The 25,669-nt window shown below is 39.7% G+C and overlaps 1 protein-coding gene across 1 annotated transcript in view; it reads right to left on the bottom strand.

Moving 5' to 3' along the window:
* Window positions 1-4,375: 4,375 nt before the first annotated feature.
* colgalt2b (collagen beta(1-O)galactosyltransferase 2b) overlaps window positions 4,376-25,669 on the bottom strand; it is a 33,951-nt gene continuing 12,657 nt past the window's right edge. Inside the window, exons 2-12 of the mRNA XM_023274198.3 lie at window positions 20,908-21,018; window positions 20,708-20,825; window positions 19,287-19,421; window positions 18,994-19,198; window positions 15,905-16,024; window positions 15,467-15,540; window positions 15,134-15,240; window positions 14,505-14,637; window positions 13,174-13,301; window positions 12,843-13,049; window positions 4,376-5,548 (exon numbers count right to left, since the gene is read on the bottom strand). Of these exons, the coding sequence (XP_023129966.1) occupies window positions 5,275-5,548; window positions 12,843-13,049; window positions 13,174-13,301; window positions 14,505-14,637; window positions 15,134-15,240; window positions 15,467-15,540; window positions 15,905-16,024; window positions 18,994-19,198; window positions 19,287-19,421; window positions 20,708-20,825; window positions 20,908-21,018 (1,612 nt within the window). The 3' untranslated portion in view covers window positions 4,376-5,274. The remainder of the gene's footprint in view (window positions 5,549-12,842; window positions 13,050-13,173; window positions 13,302-14,504; window positions 14,638-15,133; window positions 15,241-15,466; window positions 15,541-15,904; window positions 16,025-18,993; window positions 19,199-19,286; window positions 19,422-20,707; window positions 20,826-20,907; window positions 21,019-25,669) is intronic.

Raw genomic sequence — 25,669 nt, 5'->3', positions numbered from 1 at the left:
AAAACGTCATAGTTTAGTATGTGGTCAAAAATGGTGAAAAAACATGTATGATATGTCATATTTTCTAAAAAAAAAAAAAAAAACCTAAAATGTCATAATATAGTTTGGAGTTGTCTGTGACAAAAAGTCATAACGTCATAAAATTGTTGTCTTAACTTATGTTATAGAAATATCAAAGTGTATTACATTTGTAAAATGATCATAATATGGCATATCAAAAACCTATAGGAAGGTATTTTATGTCATCATGTAGTGTTGCTAAAAAAATGACATCAATATCAATTAAATCAATTTTTTATACATTTCACATATGCATTTCACATGCTAAACAATCTATTTTGACCAAAGTCCTTTACATGTTGTAAAATCAATTTTCACAGGAAACAAATATCTCATTGTATATTATGCCATAGTAAAGGGTTACTGAACGCAACATGAAGTGCCTGACTACCTGTGTCTGAAGCAGCACACACAGCGTTTTCTCAAAGAATTTATTTACATTAAATGTGTATCGAAAAGCAAAGGTGGAGGTTCACAAAAACAAGTCAAAGTCTTCCCTCCCTCTCTAACTCAAACAGGTGAACATGAATAAAACAAAAAGTAGCAGCTCACTACATTACCTTGGTCTGCTATACAACAAACAAATTGTGCTGGATATGTGCCGGTCTGGATGGCATGCAGGATGGCCCACTTATCTGACCCTCTCTGACCCAGAGGCAACGTCATCCTGGTTTTCGTCGGCAGCCCGACCAATCCTGCGCCAACCCGATCTCCTGTCGTCCAATCCTGGCGGTGGTGCAGCGCAGCTCTATTTGAATATTCCATGCACACATCATAGAAAACAACACTATACACACGACAGCAATGATAACAGTCACAAAAACGTCATCGTACAGTATGTTGTTAAAAATAACGTCAGAAATGTTACACTTTAGTATGTCGTCAAAAATGTCGTCAAAAAAGTCATAGTATAGTATGTCAAAAAAAGTATCACAAAAACATCATGGTATAGTATGTCGTAAAAAGTATCACAAAAACATCATATTATAGTACGTCGTCAAAAAATGTTAAAAAAAACAGTACAGTATGTCGACAAAAAATATCAAAAAAACATAGTATAGTATGCCATCAAAATGTGATAATTATTATTGCTGCTGTAGTTGTTTCTACAAGTATGTGACAAATAAATGTTAACTTTTTCAAACAGTCTTGGTAGAAAGAAGTTTTCAAACCTTTAGTCTCGAGTGTTTTACTATGACGTTTTTCTCAGATTTTGGACGATATACTAAACTATGACTTTTTTTTTCCATATTTTGGATGACATACTAAACTATGACGTTTTTCTCATATTTTGGACGACATACTAAACTATGACGTTTTAGTGACATTTTGAACGACATACTAAACCAGGGCTTTTCAATTAAAAATGGACCCGGGCCGGATTTTCAGACTAAGAACATGAGCTGGGCTGGACGTTTTTAGCAAACAGTGAGCAAAGTTAACCATTTAAAATAAACACAAACAGATAAGATAACAAACACACTGGATGTTTATTAACGTATTGCCACATCCAAAAGGACATAAACACAATAGAAGAGCAGTACTTAAACTAAACCTGTGCTGAAATACTGCTTCTTTAAATTTTACATTTCAAACACACAACTTCAACACATTTTGATAGGTAAATATAAGCACAGGTTAAGGTGCATATGAACATAAAAACTATGTGCTGATTAGAAACACCATCTTTTGTTTTGGTCACATCTCAAAGTGCATTAAAAAGTAACTTGCTTAACAGTAACTTTTCAGAACTTGAGACACTTTTCTTCTTTTGAAATAACAAAAAACAAAGTTTGTCCCTGTCTATATTTGGTCTCATCTGAGACAGTCGCATCTTCAGCGCATATAATCAAAAAAAAATAAACAGTAGGTACAGTGATAGTTACTATCCCTTTGAAACGAAATAAAGCTGACATCAAAGTGCATAATAAAGTGCAACTAAGTGAAATAACTGTCAAAACAAAATGTCTTTCTTAAATATTAAACTTCTAATAAGTGAACAGAAAATAGTCACATAAATACATAAAACTACCTTTAGTGTCTGCTACAGCACGCTGCTTTGTTGCACTTACCATGTCTCGAAGACATCTGTGGCGAGAATGTTTGACGTGTCAGAGCTGTTTGATAGCAGATGTCACACTCGTCTTAACTTGATCGTCCGTTAAAACTTCATCCACGACAGCCAACATGCAGTCCTTCACAGTTTCTGAGTCTGTGAACGGCCTCTTTTTCGTGGCCCTTTCCTGAGCTGTGCAGGTCCGCTTCGTTGTAGTACAGCTCCGGTTGTAAGATGCAGTCAAACATTGAATTATAGCCGCTCTCTCATGACGTCCCTCGGGAAAGTTTGTCAGAAACGCGGCATATTTTTCCAACGTGGTGTCTTCGGACATTCTAATCTTTCAGCGCTGCAAAGCACTCGTTGCAGAGTAAACGCATTGGTTTGGCGTTCGGACTTGGTGGTAAATAAATAAATACTTGTCAGTTCACGCAGGATTAAACCGACGGTTTTCCTCGCCGATTTGTCGTTTCAGGATAGAAAACGACATGCTGCTATTTTCGCCTGTATAGAACTGCTAATGTTAACTTTTCAAACGCGACTCCTCAACACAATGCATTGTGGGTTAGTTGCTAGGTTACGGTAAGTGTTGCATTCAATGTTTGCAATAATGTTGGAATTTTTGTAAGAACTTGTGTTACTGAAAGATGTTTTTCTGTTTTTCTCGGACCCAAGTCACAATCACTCGGCAGTTGCTTTAGGGCCACTCGAGGGTTGCTTTCGGGCCGCATGTGGCCCGCGGGCCGCTAATTGAATAGGGCTGGTCTATGCGATCAGCAGCAAACTTCAGCTGAGGTTAAAGGAGCTGCTTCTAGAGGAAGGACTTCCTTCTTGCTTGGCAGCCCTCAACCCATAGTGATGTAAAACACCGTGGACACGGACAGCTGTGTTCCAGCAGCTTCTTATTCATTGTAAATCTGCTTTGTGGTTGTTCTTGGTTAACTCTATCAGCAGAAGAAAGTTTGTGTTTTCTTCCTGATCCAGGCAGTGACACAACTCTATAATGCACTTTATATTTACAGTTGTTTGCACAATTGATTTTGGGATCTGAAGCTGCTTTGAAATGGCTCCAAGTGACTTTTCTAACTTGTCCATGTCAGTGATTTGCTCTTTCAGATCTTTGCTAAGCCCCTCAGGGTTTGCCACTGAAGTGTTTGTAGCTAATGAGTGTGTCAAATGGATCCTATTTAAACTGCCTCAAAGGAGTCACCAGCTGTAGTCAACTGTAATCACTTACATAAAGTTAAGAGGTCATGTCACTTTGAAAATTTGATTAACACAACTTTCAACATCACCAAAACTAAGAATGCAAGTTGCTGTATGTTTTTGAACAGATTGATCAGATTTCTATTAGACCTATAATAAATCTATGAAAAAAACAAAGGCTTGATTGATTTTTGTGACAAAGATGCATTTGTTTAAGTGATTCCAGAGATATAGGAGTAATTAGAAATCCAAGACTGCAATGATATACGTAGTCTTTACAAGTGTATGTAAACTTAAGTGTATGAATGTACCTTCAACCACTGTACAAGATCATTGAATAACTTGAGGACATGGCAGTAATATCCAGTCAGGCCTGGTTAGTGCTGCTTGTCTCAGGATGGAAAAGAAATAGCCGTGAACTCAGGCTGAAGTTTAATCTCACATCGCCAGCTGCAGGATATTAATATTAAAATACATTACCTTTGTGCCCAATAATCCTCCTCATCCCTTCTGTATTTTTTCCTCTCACCTTCTACCTCACCCCCGCTCGTATAACCTCCACCATCCCCTCTATTCCAGCTCTGGGTCCCTGCTCGCCTGTTTCCATCTGTCTCCATCCTTCAGTCTGTCAGATCCCTCAGCAGACAGGAACTATAAAACTGTGAGCAGAATTTCACTGAGCCGGTGAACAGCAGGAGCAGAGCGTCCTCAATATGATCACCGCTCAAAACCCACAATTTATTGGGAGGTTGCAGCTCCTTTCATGTTTTACCACAATTTGTGTAATGCCGCGAGGCTCATTTTCAGGGAGGGGAAAGACATCAGAAAGTCTTGGGAACGGTTGCAGCTAGTTTACACTTGCTATTCAGCTGACTCAACAATAATACACATTACTTAATGAAAGCTCTATTTTAGGCCAACAGTTTTGCCGCCAATGGCTAGAGGATCTTCTCAAACACACTGCAATGCCAGTAACACAACAATAACGCAAATTACAGTAAGAAGATAGATACTATGTGTTTGTTCCTGCTGCAGAGTGAGTGAAAACACAGAAACAGAGAAGTCGTTTTATTGGTTCGGCCCAGCAACACAACTGAACGAAGCACAGCCTGAGTTGAGGACGAGAAAAATTAATTAACTCAGTTTTTCCAAAACATTTCCCACACATAAAGTCTGAAAAGGGTTGAAACTGTATATCTTATATGCTACATCTAATGTGGGACTGATGCTATGTAGCAGGACCAGCCCGCTTAGAAGGTTTTTCTTTCTGCAATGACAGAAATTTAATAACATCTGTTGCTGCCCTGCTGGCTGGCAAGAAAGGCCTGCACTTTTCATTCCGTGTGTGTATGTGTGTGTGTGGAACAGCATGTGTAGCAATGGCACTCCTGGGTACAGTATGTCCGCCTCCCTCCTCCCATTGCCGTAAACACATGCATATGTCAACATGCACGCCCGCAAACAGCCTCACACGCACACTCCAAGAGTTGTTTTCAGACAGCTTTAAGATTCCTTTATTCTGCCGCTGTCCCGTAAAAACACATCTGCTCCGTTTAAATAACAATAATCTTTTTTAAACAATATAAAAATTAATTTGTTGGAATGATTCTTTTTTCCTGCAAATGATGTTAGCTGTCTTCCATGTGTTGCTTAAGTTCTTACAGAATGTAACTGCACATGCCCAGAGGAGACACAAGGGGAATAAATAAAGCTTTGGTCAAAGGCCCGCTGGCCCTCGTCCCAGGTTCTGCTCTTCTTCCTCTTCCTCCTCTCATCAGCGTCGCTCCTCAGGCAGCAGACTGGATTGACGTCTCAATTCTGCTTTGTATTATTGTATGTGTGTGAATGCATGATGTCAGTATGTCACCTTGTAGTTCAAGTGTCTTTTCAAGTGTGTGTACACATGACTTGTACACTTTATATTTGTAGTCTTTCTCTCTCGGGTCTCTGTATCAGAGTTCGTCTCGTGATGCTCGAGCTGCTGGAGGCGGCGAGTCTCCGGTGACGCTGTTCTGGGCCACGGGCCGGATGCGACCCTGCTGGGCCGTCTTGCGGTCGTGCTGCCGGTCCCAGTCGGTGGCCACGGCTTCGTCGTCCCAAATGGTGGAGGTCTCGGTGTCGCTGATGTAGCCCGGTTCTCCGGTGTAGTGGGTGGGATAGATGAGCAGCGGCTCCACGGAGAAGGCCTTCAGGTCCCGAGGCTCAAACTGAGACATGTACTGGACACTGAGGAGGGACAGAGAGAGAAACAAAAAGGAAAACTTATTGACATTATGATAATTATTTATAGTTTCCATCAACATTTTGATTTTTTATTTAGTCTGTAAAGGTCAAAACCCAAAGGTATTCAATGGTCAGGGATATAATAAGGACAAAATCTTCATATTCAAATCAGGGATAAAAGTGAATGAAATCATTGCCCATCCAAATAGTTGTAACATGTATGGAATTTCTTACTTATTTCATTTATTCCAATTATCTGTCAACATTTTGGTTATTGCTTTACTCCATACAGGTCAAAACCCAAAGACATCTGAAAATATGACATAAAAAAGGACTAAATCGTGACATTTGAGAACAACATGCCAGTGAATATTTGGTAATTTTCCAATCCATCCATTATCTATACACTGCTTAATTCTCATTAGGGAGTCAGTCCCAGCTGACTCAGGAGAAGGCAGGAGACATCTTGGACAGATCACCAGTCTATCACAGGGAACAAGCACACTCACATTCACACCTACGGACAATTTAGAATTACCAATTAACTGCATATTTTTTGACTGTAGGAGGAAGCTGGAGAACCCAGAGAAAACCCACGCCTGCACAGGGAGAACATGGAAACTTCATGCAGAAAGATCCCAAGTCCACGCCGGGACGCAAACCGAGGATCTTCTAGCTGCAAGGCGACAGTGTTAACCATCATTCCCCCTTTGGTAGTTTTGCCTGATGAATTAAAATTAGCAGTTATAAAGATGGATGCAATCATTACATCCCAAATAGCAGTAACAAATATGCAGTTTCTTACTTATTGCTTAATATTTCTGTTTTCTATTAACATCTTGATTATTGTTTTAGTCCAGTCAAGCCAAAACCCACAGAAATTCAAAGTACAATCATATACACTACCAGTCAAAAGTTCAGACGCACCTGCTCATTCACTGCTTTTTATTTATTTGTATTATTTTCTTCATTGTAGATTAATACTGAATATTAACACTTTTTTGTTTAGGACATAATTCCATATATATTCTTTTATATTTTTGATGTCTTTGTGATTAATCTGCAATGTACAAAACTAATGAAATAAAAACCACTCAATGTGAAGGTGTGTCTGAACTTTTGACTGGTGGTGTACAATAAATTGTTCAAAATCCTCTCATTTGAGAACATGCAGCCAGAGCAGGCTGGGTACTTCTGCCTGATAAATCAAAAATAAAAAGGACAAAGGTGGATGAAATTATTGCACCTCCAAGTAGTTGTAATATTTTGGGAGATTCTTTCTTTCTGCATTTTTTTTTCATTTTCCATCAATATTTAGATTTTTAGTCTATAAAGGCCAAAACTCAAAGACATTAAATGTATGATGATATAAAATTTTCACATTTGAGAACATGGAGCCAGTGAATATTTGAATTGGTGGATGAAATCATTGCACCCCCAAATAGTGGCAACATGTGAGCAATTTCTTACTCTGTGCCTTTAAATATTGTAGCCCACAAAGTTGCCAGAGCTGGTTCTCTTTTAAATCCTGTCAAGTCGGTTGTAAAGACTCCTGGTCATCTTAGAAATATTTCCAAAACCTTAACTTTAAAAGACACGGAGGCCATTTCACACATTTTTATTTAATCACAGTTGGATTTCTGCAACAGCTTTTTTACCTGCCTGAACCAGAAAGCTACTGATCAACTCCAGACTGTAGAGAACTCAGCCACCGGGATCTTAACCAGAACCAGAAGATCACATCAGTCCTGCTTCAGCCACTTTAAGGGTGCTTTCACACCTGTTAGTCCGCTAAAGTGGTTCGTTTGGACCCAAAAGTTGTTACAATGTTGCTATTTTCAACTGGTTCGGTTCGCATTCACACCAGTGTTTTCGCAGGTGAACCTACTCCAATTAATGTTATATCTGCAAGAAAGAGCGCTATCGCAGGTCCTTCATCCCATCTGCTATAAGACTTTACAACATCAGCATCACTGGCTGATGTTAACATAAACTGGACTACATCATTACCACCCCAAACCATAAAATTTGCACTGACATTCTTGCACTGCACATCTCTGCACTTTTAAACTTTATTTTTATTTTTATTTTTTCTGTTAAAAAATTTTGCCACCCTTGTATATATTGTAAATAAAGCTGCTGTAACAATGTAAATTTCCCCTGGAGTGGGGAGAAATAAAGAACTTTATCTTATCTTATCTTATCTATCTCCCCCCAGTCGTTTGGCGGCGCTGTTTACAAAACAAGGTGTTTACGATGACGTAGGTGTACGCTGATTGGCGTAAAATTCCCTGTGCAGGTTGCTACGGAAGCTCCCGTAGACCAAAAACTCTGCTGCGCCATCAAGTGGTTCGAATGGAGACAGGTTTGCGTTCTCACCAGGAGCGAACCGAACTGGAGTTCATATAGAAGCGGACCGAGACCACCTCCCGAAGGTGGTCTTGGTGCGGTTCGTTAGTCCGAACCAAAAAAATCTGGTATGCTTTCACATCAGCCCAAACGAACCGTACTTGCAGGTGTTGCGGACTCCAGTCCGCTTTAAGCGGACTAAAAGACGTAGGTGTGAAAGCACCCTAAAAACACAATGCTTTAGGATAGATCTAAAGATTTTACTAATGGCCTCTTTTCAAGCTAAATTTTAACCTTTTAGCATCATATGCAACAGTTTGAGATCCTTGAGGAAATTAGAATTAGTGATGTTTTTAAAGTCTTTTCTTCAAACATCTTTTCATCAGAGAACATTTCCTAATTTTGTATAAGCTTTAAAGTGTCTTTCATTTCTTTCAATAATGTTTTGTAGCTGTGTAAGCCTGTGTTATTTTTATACACCATGCTGCATTCTAACCTGTCTGTTTATTTTATTGCCTTGTGATGCACTTTGCAACTTGAATTTTGTAAAGTCCTGTATTAATAAAGATTATTGTTATTACTGAAGCTGACTCATGGCTGTTGTACGTGACTGTTTCGCATTTTGCTCTAACTTCTGACTCATCATATCCTCTAAACTGGAAGTCGTGATGTCCATATTGAGTGTACCGGAATTTAACTTCACAGCAGACAGCAAATTTGCAGGATGTCAAATAGAGGAACAGGATGATCTTCTCCTGTGTGGCAACACTACTGTCATAGCAGAGATGTTTTTGTTGCTATATGCAAATTGCATACTACATACGAAACGTGGTAAGAAGTCATGAGACTAGGTAGAACTAGACTGAACTACTTTCACTAGTGCAAAGTAGTTTTAAATATAAAAATTCTCCATACAAGTTGAGCAGTAACTCGCATCTACAGCGGTGAGAAAAATGCAGTAATTTGGAAACAGTACATGGACTTTTTTCATAAAATTCTGAATTAAAAGTAAGATGACCTAAATTGTCAAGAGAATACTAACTAATTACTATTTTGATATTAGTTTCAGTCATTTTTTAAAAGAAAAAAAATCCAAATATTCTCAGTTTCAGCTTTTAATTTAATCCTTTTGGCCTCAAGTTAAACACTGAATATCTTTGGACATTTCAGACAAAACTATCTTTTTTTTAGAAAAAAATTTAGACAGTCAATAATACATAGTTAAATAAGAAAATTAATGGTAATGTACAAGATAATTCGCTGTGTCACTAAAACACGTTTAAGTGTTACAAGTTACAGTTAGTGCCTTGCTGCCAACTCATCTCAGTTGCAGTTTCTAATCAAGCTTGCCCAGATCTGACCTTCGTCATGACAGTGCAAATACAACTGCACTATTAGGGATTGTGGTATATCTGTTGAATGAAGATGTCTGTTAGGGTGTGTCTGAAATGTATGTTTTTTAGTATATATTATGAGAGCTTTATTAACTCTTTTATTTTTTTAACTTGCCCTGTTTCTCTTAAGATTGCCCTTATTGTCATTGCACAGGTTGCAATGACAATAAAGATATCGTACTGAACTGAACTGATCTTTTGGATATAAAAGGTTGTCACATCATCAATTTATCCTATTAAACATTTGTGAGAAATTATAATTTGATCATGATTTCTAAGGATTTGTCTTGTCACGGTGACATTTGATCGATGACCAGCAAAATCTAATTAGTTTACTCTCAAGTCCAGGCTAAAATTTGTGCCAACTTTAAAGAAATTTCCCCAGTAGATGTCATGTTCACGAGAATGGGATGGACACTCAAACAGAGAGACAACATATTAACATCGGAAAACAGAAATGATGACTTCAATACTATCCTAGAACTTACTCCACACTATACTTGTTGTTTACTGCGACCAGCTGGTGTTATGAACAGGAACGGTTCTACAGGGGTGGAAAAGCCTGTATTGCACCCTCAGTTCATTTATTTTGCATGCGCAGTTGAAATTTGAATAATAAATGTACAGTTGAATTGTGAGCTCTTGCTGCGTGCACCAGGTCGGCTGTGTTGGTCTAGCAGCTGCTGTTGGAAGTCTCTAAACTACAGCTGGATAAAAAAGTGTTTGCTAACTGTCCAAATGTCTTTACATGGATACTGGGTGGATAACGAGGCCAAAGTCTAAGACCAGCAGCAGCAGCAGCAGAAGCAGCAGCAGCTTCCACAGCTGCAGAAAACAACAGCAGTGTTTGACTCCAGCCAAAGTTAGCTCCACCGTCTCAAGCTTCTTTCGCCGCCCGACTCGCCCCCACCCCTCGACCCGCAACTTCAACACATCCCAGACAACCTTGGTAAAGAAAAGCCTGTGCAGGTGAGTCTAAAAATACACCCAGCTGAGGGGTGAGGTGTCTGTTTTATAACAGAGAATATTGGTGCAAAAAATATGCTATATTTTGGTGCAATTGTAGAAATGTCAACATTCTTTTCTGTTGTTTGCAACTTTTTCCAGCTTTGATGCAGCATAATCTGTTCATCATAACACACTAAACAGTCTTATTTGCAAATATAAGCAACATAAACTAGCATATGAGATATTTCCAACACCTAAACATCTGAATTTAGCTTTGACTTTTTCATTATTTTCTACTAGTGGACATCAAAAAGTATAAATCCTCCCCTTTCTGCAGGGATGACAGCTAAAACATTGGACAGCTGGATCTGAACAATAATATCATTTGAAATATTACTTTTTTCAACAGCTTTTGCAATATCAGCTTCATTATCATGTTTAATTTTCACGTGCAATATTTCGATGATGTAATATTTCACTTTTATTTACAAAATTGTCAGCATTACTTTTTACTTTTCTATTCTAGTCTTATTTTAGCTGATTTATTTTATTTTCACTAATGCATCATACTTTTTTTTGCTTTTTTACTAGGAATTGCATTACTTATTATATTAATATAATATATATTATTTCTTTAGCAATCACTGGTAAAATAATTTCCTCACGGATTATTAAAATCTTAACAGATCTAATCAATTACAACAGATTTAACAGATTTAGTTGTGTGTATTTGTATGTTTGAACTGTTTAATTCAGTTTAAAACAGCTCTGGATGTATATAAAATGGTCAATAACCAGTTTTTGGTGGAAGATGGCCACTTTAAGGTGTCTGAACTCAAATTTCAGCTGCATCCTGAGTCATTCTGCCCAGAAACTGGACCTGTTTACAAAGAAAACATTTAATCTCACCAGATTAAAATCACACCTTTCCGAATCGTTCAGAACTGCCATCATTTTGTTGGAGTAAAAGTGGAGCCAGAGGGAGGAATGAGGGCCGCTGGGATGTGACACGTCAACCTTAAAGGTCACTACAGAGGTTAACTCTCTGCTGCCCAATCACCTGTTTAAAGCCTGTCAGCAATTTTCCAGGACAGTGAAACTCTAAACCTTTATTAGTGCCTCAGAGGAGGTGACCTTCTACAACACACACATCTTTAGGCCTTTTATTCTGGAATTACGGCCTTTTTTCCTGTTTATGCGTGTTCCTGAGCAAAAACTGACTTAAAAAGAAACGAGGAATGAAGACAACAGTGTGACAGAAACAACAAATCTGACATAATATCCACTAACTAAACTCAGCTCATAATCCCTGCTGTTTACTCAAGTAATATGTAACACGTTTTACATATTTTCCTGCCACCTTTCTGCATTTCTGTCAGTATTTTCCATTTCTCTCCCTTTTGAACACACTCACCTTCTCTCACTGTTGAATACACACAGTGTATTTACCTAGTAATCTATACACTGCACACTGGACACACATCTCCATCTATTTATATAGTTATACACACACACACACACACACACACACACACACGCACGCACACTTGCACAGTGTTCATCTCAATCCCACCCCCACACCCAGACCCCTATCAATGGGAATCCTGTCCCCCTTCTCCGACCAGCAGGAAGAGCCATGCTGGTCTACATTCCTTTAAAGAGAGGGGAGGAAAGGGGGGAGGAGAAGTGGGTGACACAGAGGTGCGCAAAGAAGTAAATTTCACTTGGGAGAAAGGGAAAGTTGGAAAGAGTTACGGAGGTCATGACAGCGAGGGACCAGAGAACAAGAAGAGGACAGATAATAGTGGAGTTAAAGGTAGAAAATGGGAGGGAGGTGGGGCTGCAGGAGAGCAGGGCACGGCAGGAATCCCTGAGGAAAAAAAAGAAACAGAAAAGCAGCCATTGTGTGTCCTGTGTAAGGGGCCGAATCCACCGAACCCCAAGAACAATCCCTGCCCTGTTTGTGAAGGAGCACAGAGGAGGAAGAAGAGGGAGGTGGTGCTCCAAAGAAAGATGGACGAGAGGAGCTTAAACCGGACAGAAGTACAGACATTATTTAGAGCTGAGCCGGACAGAAGTTGTGGTTTAACCACCAGAGCTCAAACTAGAAAACTATTCACTCTAAAGAGTCTCAAAATGGACATGAACATGCGTGTTTGTGTCTATGTATAGATAATTACTGTACAGTAAGGCCCTTTAGTATTTCTGCACCGTTTATGGCCCTTGAATCTTTTGAGTTTTTGTGCATGCACAGGATGCATGTATGCCAACAGTCTGTGCAGCTCAAACTTAGCTTTTTGCTTTTGCATCTTCATGTTTATTTTTGCATGTGGATCATCTGATATTTTCTTATGACAGAGTGCAGTGCACCTGCGATCATCTATTTGTGGTCCTCGGTAAATATTTGCCTGTCTGTTCAGAAACAACACTGTCTAAAAGGCTCTTTGTGAACATAATACTGCTCACTGTGGCGTTGTGGCCTTCGACATCATACGTTTTAAATAAAACCCCACTCTTTTGTTTTGCATGTGTGCATTATGCCTATTACATAATACATTATTTATGCTTTGTGAATTTAAAAAGAGATGACTGGATTAGAGACTGACTTGGGGTGTTTGTTAAACATGATGGGCAGGAACTCATCCACAGGCAGCATCTTCAAGAAAGGCTGTGCAGCCAGCAGCTTTCTGGCTCCTTGCTGGGAAAGTGCGTAGCCGAGCGTCCAGTAGGAATAATCTGCCACCACCAGATTGTGAACACCGTCCACCGACTGCTCCGGCTGCTGCACCTGCATACGCTTACGCCCCACGTAGCTGAAAACAGAATGAGATAGACAGTGTGTTACTGCACACGAAAAGAAGCTTTAGTCATTAAAATTCATGCAGACATGTACTAATGTGAATGTCCGGGGAAAGAATGTGGAGCAGGTGTTCTTACATGAGGTCCCAGTCCAGCTGGGTTTTGTCTATGTCGTCCATTATGGCCTGCAGCCTTCGTTTAAACCTGGGCTCAAACCTCACATCGTCCTCTAAAACAAGAACCTTCTGGAGACCACGTTCTATCACCTGTTTGGTCAGGAAACACAGAGACTTAAGTTACAATCAGTCAAGTCAAGTGCAACAGCCGTGGTTTTGTGTTACATTAGCAAGAGGAAGCCAAAGTTGGAAAAGTTTATCTTATATATGGAGCGATGTGCAGGATCTTCACAAAACAGAGATTTTTTAAAGACCTCCAGAAGCAAAAATAACGTTTTTAGCCTCGTTAGCATGAAGACCAAATGGTACTTTTTTATATGTTAGAAGACATGTCATGAAATACAATTCCCACCCTGAAGCAGCAGTGAATCAATGACTCTCAAAAACATGGATTCAGACTTCTAGGGTTTGATATGTAGTAAACTTCAGGAACCAATCCATCAACTTGCAAGACGAGGCTTTCTGCATCATAATTTTTCATAAAAATCAGTTTGTGGTTGAAACATTTATGTCTGAGTTAATCCAATATTACAACTTGCATTTTGCAGCATAAAGTGTGAGAGCAGAGTCATTACATGAAGTTGTGTGTTCGAGCTATAGTGCAAAGAAAAACTTCTACAGATGTAACTTTGAGACAGAAATGAGTTTTTAGAAGTTTAAGCAATGACTGAAGCAGAACTGTACATGAATAAACTGCCAACATTATTAAGCACGAATCATCAATTACAGATCCTAAAAGTATATTTCTAACATCACATACAATATTACACTCATGGAAAAGACATATTCATAAATATGTGAAAATATGTGTGTTTTAGAGGTTAAATCAATGACAGGAGAGGAACTTTTTGAGGATGTTTTTGACATTATTGCTGCTTGTCTACACAAGGCCACTGAATAATGATACTATTTGGCATGTCTTAAAAAGGCTCTTTTATGAAAAATTTGGGGAATTTTTGCCTTTATCTGATAGCGACAGGAAAGGGTGACTACATATAGGGGGCAGCAAAGCACCCTGAGTTGGAATAAAAACAAGGAAACAGCATCAGGGCCTATAGTCTGTTTACATGGGACGTCTGCATCCAGGTAAAACAGTGTTTTCATGATGTTTGAATCAAATTGTTGAAGCAACTAAATGGCACTACTAATATTTCACTTCAATATTTATTTTATTCAGCTGCAGAAATGGAAACTAGAATCCTAAACTTCAGCAGGTTGGATTCTCATGGTAAAATCTGCTATTTACAAAATCTTTCTACCTGTAATTAATGCACTGAATCTCCTTGTTCTCACCTGCATCCATATAGAGTGGTGGCTCAGGAAGCAGCCGATCTCCCCTCTGGTCAGAACTCGGCCAGAATATGGGTCCTTGTAGCCCGGCATCATTTCTATTCCCAACGCCTGCAGCTGTGACGTATTCAGAGCCCTGAGTGAGAGGATAAATTAAAGCTATGGTGGGTAATGAGAGGAGGAGGATCATGCATCTACACAGTCATTATGCTGCCGAGTCAGTCGTCAGGGAAAGCAGTGTCATGGCAAAAAACACAGGAAAGAAACAGCAAAGTCATGCCTGGCAGGTTGCAACAAGCAACACACATTTGCCAGACAAACAAAAGGCTGGAAAAAGGATTAAGGCATTCTCAAAAGTGGATTAAAGTAAGCACAGAGGAGGGAAAGTAAGTCAAGCATATTGCTCCAAACCTCCTGCTTGGACAGGATGTTTGGATATACATGTCAGAGAAAGTAGCGACAGATTGGAGACAGGAGACGGAGCATTATCCCAGCGCTGAAGTTGTGTCAGACAGAAAAAACTGTTGCGCAGAATAAACTAAACTAAACATCACAGAGATTTCTTTCAGGATTCAATTATCCTTCAGTGCAAGTTCATCAAGTGCAAGCAGGGCCGAGTGTTTGTGACCTACTTGCCGTCCACTGCGTCTGTCAGCGTGGCCTGAAGGCCCAGAGAGACCATTGTTTTCAACATCCGGGTTCTTCTGTCCAGCCGCCGTTTCAGGTTAATCAGGAAAACCTAAACATTCGAGAAAAAGAAACGTGGGAAACATTTTCATGGGGTCTGAAATGTGATTCTGGAGTTTTAAATGTTATTCCAGGAAAGAAAACACAGGAGGAGAAGGTCAGACAGGTATGAGGATAAAGGAAAGTGGAGGCCTAAGAACGAAACTGGGAGAAAAACAAAGTTGGCAGATAGACAGTAAAAATACAAAGAGACACAAGTTGCTGAGCTCAGAACTCACTTCATCGAAGCCGATCTTGCCCTGCAGCGATGGCGGAGCGTAAACGTGCTCGGAGGGCTCGATGTCGTGGTCAACTGTTGACAGAGAGGCGAAGAAGGCGAAGGGTTAAAACAGCAAAAACAGGATTAGAAAAACGACTGAATTTCCTCTGGACTGTGATTGTTTGTTTGATCTGCTGCATTTAAGAGTGAAGAGAGGAGCAGAGACCAAGGAGGAGTGGAGATAATCCAGAAGAGGGCTGACAGGATGCAATCAGGAAGGTCGAGGAGGTCGAGGAGGAGAAACAAACCTGAGAGCTGAAGTCATCAAGGAGTGAGACGTAGTAAAGTCACAACAGGTGGAGTGTGTGTGTGTGTGTGTGTGTGTGTGTGTGTGTGTGTGTGTGTGTGTGTGTGTGTGTGTGTGTGTGTGTGTGTGCGCGCGTGCGTGTGGACTCACTCAAAGCCTCGGTGATGGTGTGTATGAAACTTTCCCTTTCGTCCTCTACATTCTGCTGAGCTTTGAGAGGGACTGGCAGGAAACCATAGTGCTCTCTGTTGCACACATACATCTGCACACCTACAGCACATATAAAAACACAAATACACACAGGTTTCTGTAGCTTCTTCACACAAAAATTTAGACCACCTCTGGGTGCTCATACCTCCTCACACATGCACACACTCTTTCACTCTAGCGTCTACATGCAATGTTTAAGTACATGGAAGATTTTTCTACTAAATAAACTGTTTGGTGATTCTTAAAGTGTTATTTATTTGCATGCCAGAGCCTGATATCATGAAAAGGAGAGTATTTAAGTCACTTGTTTGCAGAATGCATTTTGTTGCATTTGGCATTCCAATTCACATCATGTAATTGGAATAAATCATCTTGTGTATTATTCATTGCCATAAAATGACACACAAAAAGTGCAAAAAGCATAGAAATTATATGCAAAATGTGCCACAAAACGGTGTACTATTTATAGTCAATTTCATGATATCACGTAGGCTGCAGCTCCTCCAGGAAATGAGCAAGAGTTAGTGTTGGACAAGCTACCCATGGAGTAATGGGAGTAGGGAATCTCAAGTTGGTAATGAAACAACTTTTAAAAAGACATACTAAGTTGTGTAAAATACATAAATAATTTAGATGATTCAATATTCAAATTATTATTATGGAGCAAATTTTTGTTGCACATATTTTACTCCTTTTATTTCTTCAAACCATTTAATTTTAAATGGCATTGGCCTCACTTTTCAACCAATCACATGCCTCCTTTTTATGAGATTTAGCCTGCTAGCTCGAGCAACAACCATCCCAAAGTAAGTCTGAATCAGAAAAAAGTTGCTGCTGTAAATAAACATTCTACAATTAATAGAAGTAAACATATTTTTTATGTTCGTGAGTAAAAAAATAATACACTGGGGCCTGTTTCAATTAAATTTAAATCAAAACATGCACATGCTTTACATTTTGGTTTTGTTTGGTTTACTATTCTACACTGATTGAAAGTGAGGCTAGTTAACGTTAGCTGAACAGGGAACACTGCGGCCACATTTTCAGGATAATGTTGAAAGCTAAAATGAAGTGCAACATTCGGCTGCGCAACATATCTTTTCAGCATCTGCACTGTGATGAGCAATGCAAAGCAGGGCACAGCTTTTTTCATACTGTTTGATACAAAAAGAAAATCCACACAGTTCTCATTTTCTGTGACTAGTCTACAAATGAAATCTGTCTGATCGAGCATTATTTTCTCAGATTTATAGGCTTTTGGATACTCTTTGTTGTTGTTGTTTTTTTCTTTATTAACAAGACGCAGAGTTTGTCAGCATGGAGGCTCCACATGTGCACGGCAAAATGAGCAGCAACCAGGAGAGAAACACTGAAAAGGAAGATTTGGAAACACAGTGTCAGTTGTATGAAAATATCTCAGCTACAGAAAAGAGGATGTTGGCCAAAAAAGGCAGCAGTGTCATGCAACTGTCGCCACTACAGGAGGCAACACATCAAATTCGTTTGACCATTTAAATATGTACCACAAAAGTCAGATCTGAACCATATGAAAAAGGTTCCAAATTAATTTCTAAAGCAATTTCTTTCATTCTAACTCTATTCCAAATAGTTCTTCAAGTCATCTAATGAGAAATTATTTTGCAATATATACCACAAAAAGAAAAATACTACAGTGTCAGTTGTTTTGTCTAATATTGTGCAGCCTTGTGCAGTGTAACAGTAGCAAAAGAAAAACCTGCCAAGCAAGGCTGTCTCTGCAAAGCTGCTACAGAGGAGTGTATTTAATTAAGCAAGAGGATGACATATTGCTTATGAAGTGACTTTACTTGTAAGAAGAAGAGTTCTGATCTTTCTTCAAAGCTTAAATATTCCCTCTTAAATCCTGCATAATTGCATACACTTGCTCTAAGTGCTGAAACCAGCATGAGAGATGACGACACTCTGCCAGCGTCGTTGTGTTTGCATCTGCTAGTGGTTGTGTGAATGTTTTCATGTTTTTCTTTTCAGGCGATTGCCAGACACCCTTGTTGTCTACGAAAAGGAAAATTTAATGATCCTGTTTGATTCTTCTAGATCATTAGTCAAGTCAAACAACACAAATCTACAAACACTGATATTGTTACACACTTAAAAACACCCACATACTCAGTCAAAGTCACGCACATGGATGCATTTATCTGTGCTCTCACTCATCTACCTTAATCTGAGACATGTGCATAAACCCAATAAAAAAAAGTCCCTCTATGTTAAACTGCAGTGCACATCTGCAGAATAAAAACCAGTCTGGCAGCCAAACTGCTAATAATGTAATGAAGTCGCTGATGATCTTCAGGTCAAAGAGGTGAAGCTGGCACGAGGCATTTGCACACACGTGTACACTTTAAGACACATATAAACACAAATACACACAGGCTTGTGTAGCTTCTTCACCAAAAAAACATTTAGAAATTAGACTACCGCTGGATGCTCATATCTTTTCCCACATGCACTCACTTGTCACTTTAGAGTGTACATGAAATATGTAATTAAACAGAAACCCTCTCAACAAAATATACTGCTTGATGACTCTTAAAAAGTTATACATATATGCATGCAGGTGCCTGGTATCATGAAAAAGTGTGTTTTTAAGTCTTTGTTTTAAGTTCATTGAATGCATTTTTTGCATTTGGCATTGCACTGCATGCAGTGTTGTTAGGACAAACCATCTTGCATGTTATTTAAACAACATAAAATGACATGTGAGGTGCAAAAAGTGTAGAAATAACATGCAGACTTTGCCAAGAGTGGTGTTGATGCCCACAGAGTACTGGAAAACTGAAACCCCAAAGTAGTAACAATAAATGCATGTTAAAAAAAAAAAAAAAAAAAGACATAAAATCTGCAAAATAAAAACTAGTTTGCAACTAACTGATAATTATGTAATGAAGTCGCTGATGATCCTCAGGTCAGCAGGGTGAAGCTGTCATGAGACATTTGCATCTTCACTACAAATCTGGTAGTTTGCTGCGACTTGAAAGCTTCAAACTGACCTGCTTGACGTGCTGAGAAAGCAAACACCATGATGTCATCGAACGCCCAGCTGTAGTCAGAGTGAGGAGGGTAGAAGGTCAGATCTCTGCTGGATTCACGGCGCAGGTCCACCAGGAAAGTACTGTGCACCATGGGAACGGGGAAGCAACCGAGCCGCTTCCACTCTCTGATTGGCTGGTAGTCTGGCGTTCGCTTGTAGTAACCCTGAAAGAGAGGAGGGAGATAAAGAACATGAGGCTGATAAATGTAGCTGAGTGGATGGATAAATGGATGAATTAAGTCCAGACTGTACCTGAGGGGTGATGCCACACCAGAAGTTGGAGTAGAGCGAGCGAGACTCCAACATGGGCGCCACTAACGTCAGGTTCTCAGCCATCAGCAGGTTCAGAACTTGAGGGTTGGTCAGCAGGTTGTCGCTATCTACAAACTAAAGAGGAGCAACATCTGAGTACAGAAACCACAAAGGAATAAAGGCCTAATCCCAGCTCCACCCCGAGGCCTCAGTGCTAAACCCTCACAGATTTAACTGAGGTCGCAGCTGCAGGGCTCCAGTGTTCGACATGGAATGAGAAGGAGGAACTGGACACATTATCATGACAGTGCACGCTGGTGAGAAACAGCGCATCGGCAGTAAAAGAAATTGTGAATCTGGACTCCTGTTTCATTCGCAGTTTGATCTCTCCCTGCTATACATTCTAGCAAACTACAAAAACACCAGTAAAAACATGATCTGTAAAACATACACAGTCTTTTGAATGAAAATACAAACAAGTCTAGAAATGTATAATAAACAAGCATCTTGTAATACGTTGCTGTGTGTGATCAAAAGCACAGAAAATATTAAATGTATTATACTGGAAATTCTTACATTTACAGCTCATTTATTAAACTTCTTAAAATCAATGTGTCTATAGCTGTCAAATGCATGATTTCTGATATAGATCCACAAGTTAATGCAAGGTTATAGAGGTCTGTATCCTCCCTCATAGTGACTGATTTTGTGTTTGTGTTTGAAAAGTCTATCAGTCATGTCAGAAGCTTTATGACAATTTGACAGTAATCCAGCGTGAAGCCTTCATGCATTTAGGAAGAGTGTGCGTCACCATCTGCACGTCCATGAGTGTGGGGGATACATAAGCACTACATATCTAATCAAAAATAATCTGAGCAAATATTTTTTCAACAAGAAAAATCATCTAACATCAACTAGTTAGTCACAATTTCACATATACTGTTGAATTCTACATCAGGTTGTACAAGATAAAAACAGTCAAATCCAAATCCAAACAACACTTTGCCATTTGCAAATCTGAAAAGCTAACTTAACACTCTCAGTGCTTACACTAAGCTTTGCATTAGTTCAAGCAGAGAAGTCAGACTTGCATCAGCTGATCGGCATCATTCGCTTCTCCCTAATCACTTTCTGCTCCACCAGCATCAGGTGACCTGTATCATTTCACACAGCACAACTATTATAGTTTAATCCTAATCTTCTCTCAATTAATCTGCTGATCCACTTATGCCAACATCGTTTGCTGCTACAGCTCAATCCACCACCAACCAAAATCTCCTCATTAAATCTTACGTTTTGGGTACATATTTACTGTATGATTCACTATTTAACTTTTGTAAACAGCAGATGATAAAGCTATGCAACCATTAATTATAAAAGGTGACATATGAGCGTATTTCCACATGAATCGAAGCGGTTACCAGTATGTAGTCAGCCCATCGCTCTCGTGCAGCCTTCAGTGCCGCTTGTCTCAGCTTCATCACGTGGTTGAATCTGGACGGAGGCCAGTGTTTTGGACCCCACTCATCTGTGTAAGACCTGATGCAAGAAAAAAGTCCCTTAACTGGTCTTCAGCAATCTATTAAGACACAAAAATTCAGTTAAAATGATCCAACCTCACCTGGGCTCCTCCATCGGCCTCCACTCCACGTAGTGATACAGACGCTGGGCTCTCTTCAGCCATTCTCTCAACATGGCCGTGGTGTTGTCCACATTATGGTCTGTTGCTGCCCTGAAACACAAAAACACATTCAAATGAGTTTCAATTACAGCCTGTTCAGGTGCTAAACACACTACATCTGGATGATTTTCAGAGCCAAACATAACTTAGAGAGCTTGATTTAACAGAGGAGATATTGAGACGGTCTGAGCTGTGACATTCAGGAGATCATGTTATGGAAGAAAACATTCTAATTACTGTCTGATGCTACAACAGGCAGCCTCAGTGTTACAAAGTGTCCTTGCTGCCTAATTTACTGCACTGCTGCACAAAGTCTGCGGAGTCACCGTGCAGACAGACATGACTCTAAGGAACTCTGGTTAAGAAAACAATCAGACAGAAACCCTCCTTTGCAGACTGGCTGCTGCTTTTCTAACAATCGCAGGTTTCTAACAAAGAACTCCTGTGTAAAGACTTCAAATAACTCAGCCTGCATGTATCTTTTGCTTCATTTAAATATGAATATTGATGTGTGAACAACTTAACACCTAAATACTGGAAAGGTAAACTGACACAAAATGATGTCAGTGAGAAAGAAAGCTGCTGGTTTGTCATCGCTGTGGTTTGCATCTCCGTGTCTTTGCAGAGATTTCCACTTCAGCCAGCAGAGCTGACTCACAGAAGACACTGTGGCCACTGTATGTGTTAGCAAGAGCGTGGATGTGTGTATAAATAAATTTGTGCAAGAGAAATTAAAAGCGTAAACAAGCCCCAAATCCCACTTTGCTATCGCTACACTTTTGGAGGCATCGGATAAATAAATATCACCTGTCGCTGCCTCTTTTTGCATTTCAGACGTCATTTAAACAGGAAAGGTGGACAGAATGTGAGAGCAGCTTGCATGTATGCACAGAAACACACACACACACACAGACACACACACACACACATAGTGAGATGGAGTTTTCCACTGCTTGCTGTAATATTCCTTTGCTGTGTTGTGTCCAAAATCACACCCAATTTTAGAGTGGATGGACAGAGATAGAAACACAAACATGAACCGTCCACAGAGAAGATAACTCTTGTTGGTTATGCTAAAAAAACAGCAACACAACACCTGTTTTCCATGTGATAAACAAACAGATGCATACACATTAACGTGAGAACAAATTACACACATGAAATAACCACCCAGATGCATGTACAGTCCTGCATCACACTCAAACGCTAGCCAGCTCTCTTGTGTTTGGAATTTCAATCACCTTCAGTCAGACAGATAAACTGTTGATCCAACAAAACAACCAGCTGGAGTGAAGGTCAATAATTTTAATGGCATCTCGTGCGTGTGCCTGCCTGCAACTTACAGACACGAGGACATTCATTTTTGTGTCCTGTTTGTTTTACAGCACAGTGACCGCTTATTTGCGTGTAGCAGAAGTGCTCATTTAAAATCTTAAATATATCTGCCCGACTGTGTGTAAAAGGTGGTGAGTGCATATGCAAGCACATGCATGAGCGCATAACTGACTACACTGATGACAAGCTGTTGCTTCTTTTTTGATTTTTATCGCCGGCGAGGCACACAGTGAAACACCTGACTCGCTGGTAATGAGTAGATGTGCACACATATTTACATGTTTCTTCAACTGCTAAACTGCAGGCATCGCTGGGGGAAATAAATGTGTTCCTACATGCCATCTCTGGATGACAGACTCAGCTCCAGGCACAGATTTTAACACAAACTAAAGTTGGAACATGCAGTGAAGTATGTGTACATTTATGGCACAGTGAGGATGAGTGAGGTAGAAGGGCAAGAAAAGGGGGGATTTGGGTGTGCACAGCTTTGTTTTATGGGGAAATCTAGAGTAAAAATATGCAAAATTGTACCAAAATGGTTTAAAACAGTTTAGTTAATCCCTCACAGGGCTCATTAAAGCCTCTTCCAAACGTATAAAATGATCGGACTGACTCTGTTTCTCTCACATTGCATTAAAACAAATTATGGTTTCACTTCAGCTTAGTAAATAGCATTAAGGTCCTATTTTTTGTATTTTTAAAGCCTCTTCTTGTCTCTCTTTGTTCAGGTAATTAGTTGAAGATTGAAGAGTGTCTACGAAAGAGCCGCAAACTTGACAAGAGAAGGTTTAAAATATGAGTTAAGTAATAAGCAGCATTTGTTTTGCTGCTTTAACTCACCAGCGATAAAAATGCATCAATTTCTTTAGAATTAATGCTGCTTTTTAACTCTCTTTTTGTCAGTTTTTTCCGCGAGCACATCCTGGAAGCCGCCCCTCCTCCTGCCCAGCCCCTCCGAGCACTAAGCACTCAGAGTACACTGTGTGATTTTCCATTACCCACATTGCATCTCAGTGTGCCGTATGATTTCTGGATATGGGGAAACTTAGTGATGTACACATCAAAGCAGCGAATGCACACGGCGTCTACATGCGAAACAAATAGAGAGAAACCAAGAAAGACTTCTGTTTATTGCCCGGATCAAGCAAAGCTCATGCATACCTGACAATATACTGTACATGTGCCTCATGTTCTGCCTCTCCTTCATTTTTATGGGATGTAATTCTCCTCCTTCTATTTTAGAGTCCTCTATGCGTTCTTCTCCTCAATTTCCTTGACCTTCGGGCAACATCAGCCCGAGCAGCTGAACTGTGCTGCACTATGACCCCAGTGCCAAGTCAGGAAACCTTTCCAGTTGCTTTAAAACCCTTCAGCTGTGCTCAGGCCTGTTCTATTCTTCAAACCTCTGCAGTATTTTGTGGGTGCGTCCTCGCACAGCAGATGGAGATACAACTGTGATGCAACATAATCCAGCCTTATATCCGCCTTCTCATCCTTCCATACCTCCACATATCTCCGACCCTAACCGTCATGCTGCGTCTCCTCTTTACTTTTTTTGAAGTTTACAGTAAGCTGCTGCCTCATTATTCTGCTGCCTGCAGCTTTAGGAGTTACAGGCTTCCTCTCTCCTGCTCGGCCTTTATGATCAGCATCTGGTCAACACATGCCTTCACCTACACATCCCACCACTCCCTGTCTGTATCACTGCACAGATCAACAGCTCTTCCCTTGTTATCAAATGTGCGTGCACAAGACACACTGACATGATTACAGCTGAACAATGAGTCGAAATATAAGCAAAATTGCAGAACGTTCAAATCACAGGAGCCACAATTTCTTGATAATGCCACAAAATACTAACAAAAATGAGTGAATGTGATGCTAATGGCCTATAAATCATACTAACATATGAAAAAAAGCCTATTCCAACTAAAATTGATACTCATATTGCAATTACAATATCTGTCAAAGAAGCAAAGTTGCAATATGTTCCATACATGCATCAATCTATCTTAAGATACGAAAGTAAAGAAAAAGGATGAAAGTACAATTCATAGCTGAAATAACATAAGTAAACTAAGAAAAGGCTGTAGCAAAACAGTGAAAAGTAACGGTGGCAATTATACTGGGGTAACAAGTAATATCATACAAGATAACAAAACAATGAAATAAAATATTATACTGCACCTGAAAAATTGAATGAAAATGACATATTGTCAATGCTGTACATGAAGGTGATAAGAATATTGCAAATGAAAATGAGATGATACACATGAAACTGCAATATTACACCTGAAAAATGAAAATATGAAATAATGCACATTACATATTGGTGAAACGTGATGCAGAAATTTATACTGTGCAAAGAAGTAGAGAAGTAATATTACAGAGATACTGAAAATACTGTGTAGCTCTAAGTGTCCAGTGTTCTGGCTGACATTAGCTTTGTCCCTCTTTTCCACATCTTATACCAGCTCACAATCATCCAGTGGTTTATAGATTAGATCAAACTCTGTATTGCCAGACTAAACAAGCAGTTTGCAAATATACTAAATGTTTGCATGCATGAATGTTACTGTTGTAAAACAATTTCCCCTCTCAGGACGAATGAAGTGAATAGACTGATAACAAAAAAAATCTAACTGCATAAATTTTACATTAATAAAAATTCAAAAATTCCAATAATCAACACTAGACTTTAGTCAGATTGCAGCAAATCTACAGGTACATCGGTCTCATTGTAATCCCTCTAACCAACCTTTATTATTAACATTACTTCACCACTCTTTTGTCATTCTTCCTCCCTCCTCCACAAAAGTGTCCAATAATCTGGCCTTAAACACAGAGGCTTGTCTCTAAAACCGGCCCTTTCAGGTAAACACAGGTCTGAGAGGATCCAGCAGGCGAGTGTCAGCTGGCTGTTGATTCAATAAACTATCTAATATCACTGCCAATAATGACTGGGTGCTGCGTGTAATTAAGGAGCAAGAATGCCTCTTTCAGACCTGAACGTGGATGCTGTTAAAACATAATAACTATGCCAGTGCGTTGACTCGGCTGTGCAGTCTGTGGGCTGACGTGGCTGTCAGATTCTTGATGGCCTAACAGGGTGAAAGAGAAAGAGGTGGGGGTGGACGGGTGAGGAGATGAAGGGAGGAGGGGAGGTCGGTGAGACGGGACCTCCTGACTGAAATTCCTCATGAGTCTCAGGGTCAACACAAGAAGCCGAGGCTGGCGGAGTTGCACCGGAGTGTAACGTTCAGCGTTTATATTCAAGAACAAGATATTCATCATGGTTAAACATTAAAGAAAGCCGGTTTTCACTGCTATAGAAGACTGTAGTGTTAAAGTTCCAGTCTCTAAACTG

The sequence above is a fragment of the Amphiprion ocellaris genome, chromosome 2 (genome assembly GCF_022539595.1).
Source record: "Amphiprion ocellaris isolate individual 3 ecotype Okinawa chromosome 2, ASM2253959v1, whole genome shotgun sequence".
In the NCBI taxonomy this organism is placed as follows: domain Eukaryota; kingdom Metazoa; phylum Chordata; class Actinopteri; family Pomacentridae; genus Amphiprion; species Amphiprion ocellaris.
Note: the sequence above shows the minus strand (reverse complement) of the source record. Positions and strands in the feature narration are given on the sequence as shown.